Source organism: Ornithorhynchus anatinus, chromosome 9 (assembly GCF_004115215.2).
Source record: "Ornithorhynchus anatinus isolate Pmale09 chromosome 9, mOrnAna1.pri.v4, whole genome shotgun sequence".
In the NCBI taxonomy this organism is placed as follows: Eukaryota; Metazoa; Chordata; class Mammalia; order Monotremata; family Ornithorhynchidae; genus Ornithorhynchus; species Ornithorhynchus anatinus.
Genome location: NC_041736.1, coordinates 13,804,731 through 13,818,257, shown reverse-complemented (window position 1 = coordinate 13,818,257; position 13,527 = coordinate 13,804,731). Strand labels below are relative to the sequence as shown.

Sequence of the window (13,527 nt, the reverse complement as noted above, 5' to 3'; positions counted from 1 at the left end):
TACTTGTCTGCTATGTGACACTGGGCAAGTCACTTAACTTGTCTGAACCTCAGTTACATCATCTGTAAATTAGGGATTGAGACTGTGAACCCCATGATTTGCCTGTATCCATTCCAGCACTTAGTACAGTGTCTGCCACACGATAAGCGCTAAACAGATGCCACAGTTATTATTATTATTGGTTGCCTCTAGCGAGACCTGGCCCCTGCCCAGCACCAACAAAATCACTTTCTAGAGATAGAGACATCAGCCACATCCTAATCATGCCATTAGCTCTCTCTGACGCATGGTGTAAAGGCCTACCACCCTTAAAATAATGAGGCTCTAGAGGAACTAAGCAGTAGGCTGTAAGCTTGCTGTGGACAGAGACTGTCTCTGTTTATTGTTGTACTGTACTCTCCAAAGTGTTTAGTGCAGCGCTCTGCAGACAGTAAGCACTCAAAAATTACAACTGAATGAATAATGATCATAAACTGCATAACAGAAGGCCAATTTCTGGGCACACGGTCAAGGCTAAATAATTCTCCTGCATTCCTTAGGGGAGGTGTGAAAAGCAAAGAAAGTAAAAACAAGTCCCAAAAGACTAATTAAACCAGTCACAGGCAAGGCTAAGTTCCAAGTTACCAGGAACCCATTTTCCTGGGTTTCATTTTGCCACTCCCACCGTTTAAATATTTAAAGGTCTCACATGACTCCTTAAAAGTTTGAAAAGTCTTACTGAAGCGGCACATCACCCCAGTCTCGGAAATGACTTACGGAGTTAATGGTTCCAGGGCCAGTATCCATTTAATCACTCTCCATTTGAGAATTCACTTTGGTCAATGTTAGGCACTGCTTTACCTGACACGGGATTAATAAAAATGACCCTGTAAATAAGCAGGAAGGAATGAAGGCAAGAACAAGGATCAAATAAAAAACCATTATGCTATAATAGTGACAAAATTCCAGGAGAGACAGTTTCCCAATTGAGCATTCCTTTAAAGGTGGTAAGAGACTGTGTAAAGCAGTAGCCTGGGTGTTTTCCTGAATCTTAAAATATGCCTAAGAAGGAAGACACAACTGGCCTGCACTTCAGGCCATACATGAACCCTGCCATTAATCTCCTCCTAGGTGAAAGCTGCTGACCCAAAAGGAAAAGGCAGATTGGCAGAAGGAACCTAGGCCCATCCTATGGATATTGCACTTGGGAAACACAATCGGTACTGGGCAGAAATGGCCGCTATATGCACCCTAGGATTTCCTGAATCTCTGTTGTGCGAGACCAGGGCGATCTCCAAATGATCCTGATTCTCCCAGGCTCCTAAACTTGACTAACTGGGTCCTCTGGGAATGCGGTAGCTATTTGGAGCCATAAACACACTGGTTCCTTGCAGAACGAGTGCCCAGTACTGATGATAAGGAACAAAGTCGCCCTCTGGTGATTCCAAAAGAGCCCCCGCTCCTCCCATACTGCTTAACTTACTATTCGAGAATAACTTGGGTCCTCGAAGAAATGGGATCAATCCCCTTACACAGTCTTGGCCTTTTTCTGAAAGAAGACACCGCTTCAGATATACTTCGGATATACTTGGAAACTACCAGTGAGAATAGTCAAATCGGAATCGGGATGGCATTTTAAGGGACAGAGTTTCCCAGGGGCTCAGGAGATAGTAAGAAAAAAGGCTAATAATTACAGTGGTATTGGTTAAGCACTTACTATGTATCAAGCACTGGGTAGACACAAGGTAATCAGGTCAGCCACAGTCACAGTGTCCTCCATCTCCTCCACCTTGCGTTCCTAGCAGGAGTCATCCATTGTAATTTCTTAAAAGTTAGAGGTTTTTCTTTAAAATTAACCTACCTGAATTACTTTAACACGAAAAGGCTATAAACAAGAGATAAAGGTTCAGAAGCAAATGTATTTGAGCGTTGAACTCTGGCTTCTAGACAGAGCTCACAGGTCTTCAGGATTGTAACATCCTTAAGGTGCAAGTCCTAGAGGTTCTAATCCTGGCTCTGCCACCTGTCTGCTGTGTGATTTTGGACAAATCACTCAACTTCTCTGGGCCTCAGTTCCCTCATCTGCAAAATGGGGATCCAATACCTCTTCTCCCTCCTACTCAGACTCTAAGCCCCATGTGGGACCTAATGATCTTATTCTACTCCCAGCACTTAGTACAGTGCTTGGCACTTTGTAACCATTTAAACACCACAAATATTACTGTATCTACCCCACTGCTTAATAGAGGACTTGGCACATAAGCATTTAACAAATACATTATTGCTATTATTAGCATTAGCATTATGACAAACTAAAAATTGAATTGGGACTTCCAGAAAGCATCTGACCAGGAGGTTGAATCTTTTTTGAACTTTGCTTTGAAGCGCTACTACAATCAAAGAATTTTCTCCTCCTGTTTCCTTTTCACTAAAGACCACTAGAGATTTGTCTACAAAAATGAATTTTCTCTTGCTCATTGGTCAAGGAAATGACAGCCTGCTCAACAAGCTGACAGTAACTGCAGTGGAAGCAGCACAGCCTGGTGGAAAGAACACAGGCCTGAAAGTCAGAGGACCCGGTTCTAATTCCGGCTGTCTGCTGTGATCTTGGGCAAGTTGCTTAACTTCTCTGTGCCTGTTACCTCATCTGTAAAATGGGGATTAAGACTGTGAGCCCCACGTGGAACCTGGACTTTGTTCAACCTGATTATAACTTGTATCTACCCCAGTCAACGCTTAGCAAATACCGTTTAAAAAGAATAAAATAAAAAAGTACTAGAGTCAAATCCCAGGGTCAAATTGAACCCTGCACGGGTGTAGAAGCATATGCCCTGATCGGGGCTTGTATTTTTCTGAATTGGACTGCGACACTAGATTCCAATCTCTGCTGATTAGATAGTTTTGCCTGAGTGTGCTTCCTGAGACAAGTAAAGACGCGCCAGCCCTGTAAGATTAAAGTTCTGTTCAGTGTCTACAAACATTTCAGCGGTTAAGTAAAACAGGAGTATTTTAGATTAGCAGTGGCACGATGCCATCTTTTGAGAGGCACGGACAACTGTCTTTCCTAGAATTAGCTCTGAAAGGTAAAATTCTGCTGGCACAGATTAAATTACAGTATCTGCGGCTGGGGCTTGTGCCATCTTGTACTGTCTCGTTCGGTGGGTTTTGTGACAAGACAAAAGTGGGGAGATGGATTCCGCTTTTACCCACTGGTGGAATCCATGCAGAGAAGCCCTTGGGACTGGAGCCTTGGAATCAAATCTGTATTTTAGAAGCAGCTACTTGATCAACAGTGGGCTTTACATCAGAGCAATGGGACTCAAGCTACTCTTTCAGACTGCTGCTGGAAAGCTGCTGAAGGTTTCCAGCAAGAGTCAGAGCTCCTCAGACCTTGGAAGAGGTGTGCCTAAGTTTATATAGTGGTACTTTGGGTTTCAAGATGACTCTGATGATGCAGAGGTCCTCCCCATGCCAGCCAAGTTGCTGGAAGAAAAACTTTTGATCAGATGACACTGTTCTATATCAAGAAAGAGCCTCATGTCAAGCAGATGTATTTCCCTCCCCCAGTGCTTATAGCTGATTTTTAATCTGCCTCAGTCTCCCCCTCTAATTCTGGTCTCACACATGCAGAACTTTTTAAAAGCAATTCCACATAAAGCATCTGATCTTTTAGGATGTCGTTCTAACCCTATGCTCCCACCCAAACCAGATTAGAATGATCAGAGAAGCAATAGCGAGCTTCAGTACATCTGCATCCTTGCACTGCCTTTTGTTCGATGAGCCTTGGATTGGCCTCTGTGCAAAAAGAAGTGAAATGGATTCCAAAGAGAATGGTTCTATCTGACTCTAATTAGCATTCATTTCTATACGACGATGTACACTTTTAATGGGAAAACAGATTTTGCTTACTGTTCTTCCCGATTCTGACAAAGTCCAACTAAATTGCAATTTTATCCTTTCGCTAATCAGTGTGAAATCTAGACCACCATGACGATAAACTCAGTATGTCCTCTTAGCCCTCCTGACCAATATGATCATCATCATATGACAATCAAATATGCGTCAGCCTACTTTCCAATAAACTTGAATTTCTCCAAAGAGTCATAAATGACTGAGGGGAGGATTTAATAAAACAAGCCACGATCCCTTCAGCGCCTGGAAATACTATTAACGAGGGCTTACTTGGTCAGTGAAAGGCAGCGGAGCCTCAGCCAAGGGGGAAGATGGGCTATTTTAGGCCATCTAAAGATACTTGATCTTCCAAACTTTCTAAGGCTGAAATTCTCAGAGACTACGTTTGCCTTCTAAGCATAGCCGAGCTCGTCTTCTCCTTGAGACTATCGACTCTTGTGCTGGTCAGCTGATCAGGATGAGGGTGTGTTTTTTTTCCTTCAATCTTCCTATTAGGTGGTCAAGAGATGAAAAAATTCCCACGAGCTTTGGCCACTGACCTTTTTCTCCCAAAGAAACTCAAAGGAGGAAGAAGCAGCTTCTGCTGTTCCCTGTGAATGAAACTGTCCCTCATTTGGCTGAGAAGCAGGCAGCTATGAAGACTAGAGTTGTTCGAGACACAAAATGGTCTAGAACAAGCCACTTGCCTTGACAATGAGCAGCCAAATCTCATGGTGTTCTTGTGGCATCTAAAATTTGGTCAGGTCCCAGAGCAGGTCAATGTTGGCAAGAAGAATGTGTCAGATTGTCATATTTCTACATTAAGGGCACATGCCACTCTTTCTACAGCTGCTTCCAGTTGGCCCCATTTTGCAAGTAGGACTAACTTCCCTTGTTGGAGAGCTGTAGGATGTACCTAATGGGCTCTCGCTGTTGATTAGGAGGGTTACTCATGAAAGCAAATTAAGTTAGTAAACTGTGAGCCCCACGTGGGACAACCTGATTACCTTATATCTACCCCAGCTCTTACAACAGTGCTCGGCATATAGTAAGCGCTTAACAAATACCAAAATTATTATTAAGTTAGTGGATGTTTTGAGTTCCTCCAACCCTTCTGGAAAGGAAGTGAAGTGAGAAAACTCCTCACAACAGTAACCCATATGCCTTTTGTTATCTTCTCTTCAAGCTTGTTCCCGTCCAAAGAAAGAGAGGTGATTGATCGCTAAGGGGAACAGTCAGGATATGATACAGATACTCATACAGAGGTGCAAAGAGGGGGGCCCTTGATGGGCTAGAGTCACTGTGACAACTGTAAACCACAGAACGCATCTGTAGCCTTGCATTTGGAAAAATTAAAACCCTAATCTGACTCAACTATAGTGAAAAAAATCTTCATTTTGATCCAGTGGCTTTAAAATATTATAATTAACAAATCAGGTTAAGCTTGGAAGCAATGTCAAGTTAATTCTGCCCCTACCCCAACATGCGCCCTTTTTAGGATGGGGCTTCTACTGGCATCCGGGACATCATTCAAGTATACTCAAGAGCTAGTGAATGAAAGAATCGCTTTTCAGAATTGAAATCTACAAAATGCTTACTTCAGAACCTTAAACGCCCAACCAAGTCTGACAGACATAAAAATTAAGAAGCAATGCGGTATATGAACAGCAACAAGAATCTACATCTCATACGGACACGGAATATGTGATTCTTCACCTACCTAGAAGGTCAAAATACTGAAACAGATTAAGAAGTGTCATATTGCATTTAAAGAAAAGTAGCACACACTATTTCATCGATCAATTTAGGCAAAGTTGGGATTCCAGAAGTCCTTCTCCAGCAAACAAACGGCAACCCCCCAGAAGTAGGAGTGTGTGGTCTATTTCTATGAGCCCTTCGAATAAAGTTAAGGAGACACGAGGTAATGGGATATGCATAGAATGCATTCTGGATTTTCCTGCAAATTGTCACAGGCAAGAGATATTAAAATGCTTCAGGAATGTAAGGCCCTAGCTTAATATTTGGGCAATGGCCCCCAGTCAGTCTGATTACAAAACTGAAGTTATTTGTTCATTTATTTCTCACCCCATCTAGACTGCAAGCTCCTTGTGGGCAGGGATCATATTTACCAACTCTACTGTACCGTAGTCCACCAAGCATTTAGTACCACGCTCCGCTGACAGTAAGCATTCAGTAAATAACCACTGATGGACTGATTACTTCAAAAAGGTCGGTAAGTTCCAGGATAAATTTGGTTGTGGAGTGTACATTGGTTTCACACTTCCTCTGAACAGTGTGGCTTGGTTCCTACTGAGCACTGATACAAGTCCCCACCTGGATGAGCAAAGGCTTGACTGCCCCTTCACAGTTTTTTTTTAAGACTCCTGTGACACAATATGAACACCACCACAGTTCCAGCTCTCCTTCCTCTCCCTCAACAGTTCAATCACTCCACCTCGTAAGGCTCTGCAAAGGGGCACTAAAGTGCATGTGGACGCCAGGCATGGGGCCAAAGGTGCTGAACGGGCTAAGAGTCCAGATGCTGTTTTAAAAAGTGGCAATTCCTTCTACTTTCTGGGGCACTAACCAGGGGAAGGCACAGCTCCGACCCTTCGAGCCCGTCGTCCTTCCTCCCTCCCTTAGACAAAAAGCGTATGGGTCGGCACATAGAGATTCCTTTACTTGTACAAAGTGGTAAAATCGGGCCTAGTTCAACCAAGGGAAGTGTCTGAAGGTCAGGTTAAGAGAAAGAGAGAGCCAAAAAGGCATATGGAGGTCCAGGTGTGATTAGCGTGGACATGCTCTATGGCTCGAACGATAGATCCGCAGCATCAATGAACATGCTGTCCATTTTCACCAAAACATGATTCCTAAACTACCATAAATAAAATACATACGGAACAATTAAACCTTTTTCTTACAATAATTACTTTTACATTTAAAAAGTTACCATAATCTTCAAATATGTTGAAAATTATGATTCAAAAACCATAGCATTTCCAAGTATCAGGTAACAATGTTGCACGAGCCCGACAATCAAAGACTTGGAACTCCGATCTACACCGCGTGGCAGTTTTCACATGGTTTGACAGGTAGGCGGCTGTGAAAGATGTTTTTTTTTTTAAATTTAGCGCTTTTTTTATCAAAACAGTTCGATTTGTTTTAAAATCGTAACATGGACTGTCTTTGTGCAATGCCACATTTGTGTAGCTAGAAAGGAAAACCAAAATTGTCTTGAACTTTGCCCGCAGTCTACGTTTTCTCAGTTCCCGGCTTAAACGATGATGAGTCTACGATCTGACGGAGGAGATATGGAGCACTGGAGTTGGGGAGCTTGCTTCTACGATAACTCGGCCCGCTACACGGGGACCGTCTCCACCACTGGAGATTTGATGCACTCCTCGTGCAGTCTGCTCTTTTCGGGAAGGCTTAAAGGACCCTCGTCAGGGCGGTCAGGAACGTGGCTGTCACCATTCAGGGTGGAGACGAATCCCTCCTGGGACGAGCCTTTCAAGTAAGAGTGGAATTCCACGTGGGGGTGACTTGCCCGGGGGTCGGTATAGAGGCTAGTACACGGAACGCCGTTATCACTTTCTGACGAGGAGCAGCAAACGATCACCGAGGGGTTGGCTGCCGGGTAATGGGAGCCCCCGTAACTTTCTTCCGTTGGCCGCGAGTAGTCGACAAACTGCTCTGATGTCATGTTATAAGGCACCAGAGACAGGGCACCATTTTTCACCGTGTCCCTTTCAGGATAGCTCTCAGGAATCTGGTTTGGAGTGCCGGGGGTATGGTTGTCTATTTGGTAATAGAGAGTCGAAGAGTTAGTGTAAAATGGGGTGTTTTTAGAGTGGTTTTCATGCACCGCGGTGCCGTCAGAGTAGCAAAGGACCGAAGAAAGGGGCACAACCTCAGCGTGGGGGTCCAGCGTCTCCACAAAATCGTCGCTTTTTTCGTCCTCCTCGTCTTCCTCGTCCTCCTCTTCCTCTTCCTCGTCGTCATCCGACTCGCTGGGGGCCAAACTCTGGGTGCTGGAATCCGTCACGCCGCTACAGAAGCTGCTCCCGTCTTCCTCCTCGTCTTCTTCCTCGCCTGGACAATCCAGTTCCTCAGCAGATGGCAAACGTATCACCGCAGCCTGCGGCTCTGTTTCGATCTCAAAGTTCTCGGCGATAGAATACTCTACGGGGTGTGCGGCTGGAATCATGGCATTGCTGGGAGCGCTCAGCTCACTGTGACAGCCATTTAGGGCCGGAACCTGCTGCTCTCGGTTCTTTTCCAGTTCAAGCTTCATTATCGTGTGCAAAAAGTGAGTCCGGACCCGGATGGGATTGAATTCAATTCTACCTGCTGTATTACTACACCCTTCTTTAGTGCAACCACAGGGAAAGGACATACGATCCACCTTAAAAAGAAGAACATGTATTAGTCACAGGTTTATATGTACTGGAGAGAAAATAAAACAAACTCAGTAGCCTGTCCCCTTTCAACTCCTCAGCGGGTCTTAATTTACTAGGTATGAATGACGCTAATTTCAATCGGCACTCGATTTTATTAAAAGGGTTACAGGGAAAAAAAATCCATGAAGTTCTCTGAAAATTAAAAAGAAAAAAGCAACTGCATTTCACATCCAAACCTAAACTTTTAGGGACATACTCAACCTTCTACTCTCTAATGACTCCTCGGAGTTGACTACTACATATCTATGTAAAGAGAAATAGCAAAAGGAGATGCCATAAATGGAATCTTGTCCATTAGATTTTACATGTATATATACGCACTACATATTAATACCCACTCTGTGTACTACGAGTGGGAATTTTATTTGTCGGTGTGCATTTAGATTTTTTTTCCCCGAGGGCCAAATATTTGCCCTCTAGTAAATTAACAACCAGCTATTTTGGCCTCGGCCCCATGAGTTTTGCTCCACACGGGCAAGTCATTCTAAGCAAAGAGCAGCTTCCAACCTCTGGGGAGTTCCCAAAACCAACCAGCTCTTTACCTGGCACTTGATGCCCGCAAGACTGCAAGTGCAGGCTTCTGGATCACAGAACACCCGGCAATCACAGCCGCAATCCTCCCTCGAGAGGCGGATGGCCCGCAGCTCGTGTTTCTCTTCCACGTCAATCTTCTTCACGCCAGAGGCTCGCAGCAGGGCCCTCCGTTTCTTGGTTGGCAGAGGCTGGAGGAAAAAGTACTCATCCACCTCCGTATTGTCTAAATCAATATCATCATCAGAAATGTCATCCAGCGTGAGAGTGTTGGCTTCTTCAGATTCCACCGTGCCGTTTTTCGTCATCTGTGCACAGAGCCGTTAACGACAGGGTTAGGTCACTCCCACCTGCTATAGATCCCCACTTTCTCAATACACGAAGGATAACCGTTAAGTATATTTTCTTTACAAATGGAGAAAGCATTTCACACCATTTAGGCTGGATGACCAACAGGAATTCTATAAAACACCCCACCCCCACCACTTCCCGTACCCCCAGTTTATTTCAGCAGCTGTTACCTGTAGATACCAGAAAAATATTGGAAATCAAATGACTGGTTTTAGAAGTCATGATAATATTCGGAAGGAATTAATTCTCGTATTTGTGACGAGGGCAATAGGTTGGAAAGGAACACCGGTGAACCTCGTTTCTGGGATCTAGTGGGTCGCCAAGGCTATGTCCTTGTTACAGTGGAAATCACCTCTGCTAAATCGGAAAACATACCACCCTTAAAACTGATGGTGACTCCCAGGCAAGGGAAGATATTGTTGCTGTTGTTTATGGTAACTGTAAGTGCCAGGCACTGTGCTAAGCATTTGGGTAGACACAAGCTAATCAGGTTGGACTCAGTCCATGGCCCACATGGGGCTCACATTCTCAATCCCCATTTTACAGGTGAGGTAACTGAGGCCCAGAGAAGTTAAGTCACTTGCCCCACACAGTAGACAGGTGGTGGAGCCGGGATTAGAACCCTGGTCCTTCTGACTCCCAAGCCCGTGCTCTACCCACTAAGCCACATAATACCCCAGCAGACACTGTGATTTTATATGATGCGTTTGGATTTCAAACCCTACTGTTCTTCCAGAATAATTCACTCTTGTATGTACTTGAACAGGAAGCAATCAGAGTCCAAAGAGGATCAGAGTGCAAGGGCATGGGGTGGCAGCAGAACATTTAACCCAAGGTGAACTTCAGAAAAATCACACGTGCTCTGGGGAAGATGTTCTCCAAATTTAAACAAATCTAATTTAGGGTTGATCTGAAGATATTTTTCCTGGTTAGAAGAGCCACTGAGGAGAGGATCTTACTCTCCATTTGGGCAAAGAGGCATTTAACATCAATATTATAAAGAGGTCGCCACAGGATTGAATCTTATTGTTTTATAGCATGGCATTTCACACCCGGAAAACTGCTACTCTTTGAAACTAATAAGGTGCTTCTTAACAAAGAAGCACTAATCAATCAATGGTATTGATTGAGCAATTACTATCTGCAGATCACTATGCTAAGCGCTTGGGAAAGTACAATACAAGAGAGTTGGAAGAAATTGCTCCCTGCCCACATTGAGCTTACAGCGTAGAGATGCCCACAACGTACCTCTGAGATAAGAAAAGTCATGCCATTTCACTGCCTTTCCAAACTTTTCGAGCATTTTGGATTTACTGTTGCATCCGGAATTCATCTGCACTTTCATGCTTTTAAATTTGCTTTGAACACCTCAAATGTTCCCTCTATATACCTCCACCCCCAACTACTTAATCCCCGGGGGCTTGATAACACTTAACTCTTCCTTTAGAAATTCTTACTACTGCAATTTAGCAACCCCATTTTATAATAATAGGGCTTGATTTTATAATAGTAGCTAGCATACAAAATGGAATTAAAAAAAAAAGACTCAATAGCGTTCAGGCCTTAAATGACACAAAAAAATGATCAAAAGTATAATTGAACCATTCTGAACATACAGAATATTTCTTTTTACTTTTTTTATACTTGTAAAGGTGCCGTGGGAAATAAAATAGTTATGTACTGATTTCCATGCCCAAACACTTAAATTACGCTTTGCCCTTCAAAAAACATTTAAGAGCTGAAAAGCATTTCACAATGACATAACTCCTCATTAATTGAGAATTATGATTTATACTTTCTTTTTTTTTACATTCTAGGCAACAGAGAGGTTATGTGGCTTGCCCCAAACTCTAATGGATTTGGATGAGTCTGGATAAGGCTTGACTTCTCACCCCAGGTCACAAGCTTTTCTTGCTCTTAATGAGACATTAAATGATTCTATTTGCTTATATTGGATGGACTGCTTTTTCTATTAGCTGGGAATAGAATCCAGTTGTAGTTACACAAGCTGGGGTTAAAAAAAAAAAAGCACCAAGGTGAGCTCTTGTCTTACGCTGTCGAGTTGTCTCCGACCCATAGCGACACCATGGACACATCTCTCTCAGAACCCCCCCCCCCCGCCCCACCTCCATATGCCATCGTTCTGGTAGTGGATTCATAGAGTTTCCTTGGTGAAAATAGAGAAGTGGTTTGCCACGGCCTCCTCCCGCGCAGTAAACCTTAGTCTCTGCCTTCGACTCTCTCCCGTGCCACTGCTGCCCAGCACAAGGGAGTCTTGATTTGTAGCAGATTGCTTTCCACTCGCTAGCCACTGGCCAAGCTAGTAATGGAATGGGTATGCCTCTGCGTGACTCTCCCTCCCATAGTCAAGACTGGTAGAATACTGGAAACTCTCCAGGTGTGGCCCTGAGAGGGTAAGGTGAGCTCAGGCCTGGATATTTTTCTTATAAAGTAAGAGACTACGGGATTAGCCAGAGTTAATTTTAAGGTTCTTTTATTATACCGAGATGCAAATTCAAATGTCTGCATGCCATTGTAATTACCATCCTGGCACAGCTACTCCCAAGCTCCTTCTGTAATCTTGTCCTATTTTCATCTGAACGGCTCTGCTTCAGTAAAGCCCACAACACAGAAAGCTAGCACTGAATGTCCTGCTCTGGTTTTCTTTTTATGTACTTTCTAATTACAGTATCTAGAGCTGAAGCACCCCTCTCCTTTTTACAGATCCTTGTCATAGCTGTTGCCCTTCGTCCTTTTCTCTCGTACATAATAACAAATCAATCAAATACTAGTACATATTGAGCACCTATTGTTTGAACTTGGACGGGAAGGAGAGCAACTCGGCCTAGTGATGAGCCCAAGAGTCGGAGGGCCTGGGTTCTAACTCTGACTTCGCCAATTGCCTGCTGGGTGTCCTTGGGCTTCAGTTACCTCATCTGTAAACTGAAGCTCAAATACCTGTTCTCCCTCCCTCTTAGCTGCTGAACCCCATGTGGGACAGGGACCTTATCCTAGCTGCTCTGTAACAACCCCAGTGCTTAGTATAATGCTTGACACATAGTTAGGGCTTAAAAGTTACTATTATTATTATTAGCTATTTACCGATCCACGTCTACAAAATATTGCCACTACAAAGGTATTTCCACCATTTTCTCTTAACACTGTTTCAATGTCATTTTACTGTGAATAAATGGTTTGCACTTTGTAAACAGTAATATCATAAAATGAGTAAAACGTTATAAATAAATCCAATTTTTATTTCGGCTGCCACACTGTTCTCCTGGGGGTATGTATAGTCAATGCCTAGGCAGACCCTATTATTTTTCCTGAAATCCAGGACTTGGAGACACTATTGCAAGTTTGCATGCTTTTCCCCTTTTTCTTGGCAGGGAAGACTTGAGAGAGAGGGAAGTGTGACGCTCAAGTCCCCTGTCATCCATAGATCTCTTAATCGGAGCATTAACTGAGCATGGTCCAGCCCCAACATTGAAGCTTAACTATTTAAAGTGAACAAAAGAAACCTGGAATTGGCTCAAAGTTTGGCGGTCCGATTTAGCCAGAATAATCTCAAATTTTCAAATCAAACTCAAGCCTCTACCTGAAACAGCTATCAGCAACATGCTTTCACAAGGCATGCTTTCTCCCGAAGAGGATGTGCAATTCCCAATCACTGAATGAAAGAATAATAATTGTGGCATTTGCTCAGTGCTTAATGTGTGATAGGCACCGTACTGAGCATTGGGGTAGATACAAGATAATTGGTTGCTCTTTCAACTTTCTTCTCTGCATGGGAGGCAGCACAGAAAGCAAACTTTCTGTAGGCCTACACACCGAAGTATACCTGCTCACACTCTTGGCAAGACCAACAGAGCAGTGAAACTACAGTTCTTTTTTGAAACTCCCTCACCACAAAAGCTTAAGCAACTTGTTCGAGGAACAGTTGGCTCAGCTCAGCATATGACCACTCCCCACCCCGTGTCATTTTATTTTAATTCCTACACATTTCGTAAATGTGAGATCCTGTTAAGAGCCAGATGAATTCAGATTTCCTTCTAAGTTTTAACAACATCATCCATCACCCAACCCAATCAAAATCCGGAATTTAATACATTCATCCCAAACAATCACTTTTAAATACAGAATGACCCAGCTGAGCTGGCTGTTCAATTCCTTGATAAATTTCATTATTATTATTATTATTATTAAATAATGATGGTATTTGTTAAGCACTTACTATGTGCCAGGCATGAAAATGAAATCTATGACTTCCGGTGTCACTGAAACTGACCTAAACCTAGTGTCTTAAAAAATCAAT

General features: G+C 43.4%; 1 protein-coding gene and 1 non-coding gene across 5 annotated transcripts in view; both read right to left on the bottom strand.

The window, feature by feature from the left end:
- Nucleotides 1–6,013: 6,013 nt before the first annotated feature.
- Nucleotides 6,014–13,527, bottom strand: part of CSRNP3 (cysteine and serine rich nuclear protein 3) — a 126,430-nt gene continuing 118,916 nt past the window's right edge. For all 4 annotated transcript variants that reach the window (XM_039913105.1, XM_039913106.1, XM_039913107.1 and 1 more), the window contains 2 exons: nt 8,873–9,169; nt 6,014–8,275 (listed from right to left, as the gene is read on the bottom strand). In XM_039913105.1, the coding sequence (XP_039769039.1) occupies nt 7,229–8,275; nt 8,873–9,169 (1,344 nt within the window). In that variant the 3' untranslated portion in view covers nt 6,014–7,228. The remainder of the gene's footprint in view (nt 8,276–8,872; nt 9,170–13,527) is intronic.
- On the bottom strand, nt 11,491–11,628 carry LOC114814466. The gene has a single exon (XR_003762259.1). It is a non-coding gene; the product is annotated as a small nucleolar RNA SNORA7 (small nucleolar RNA).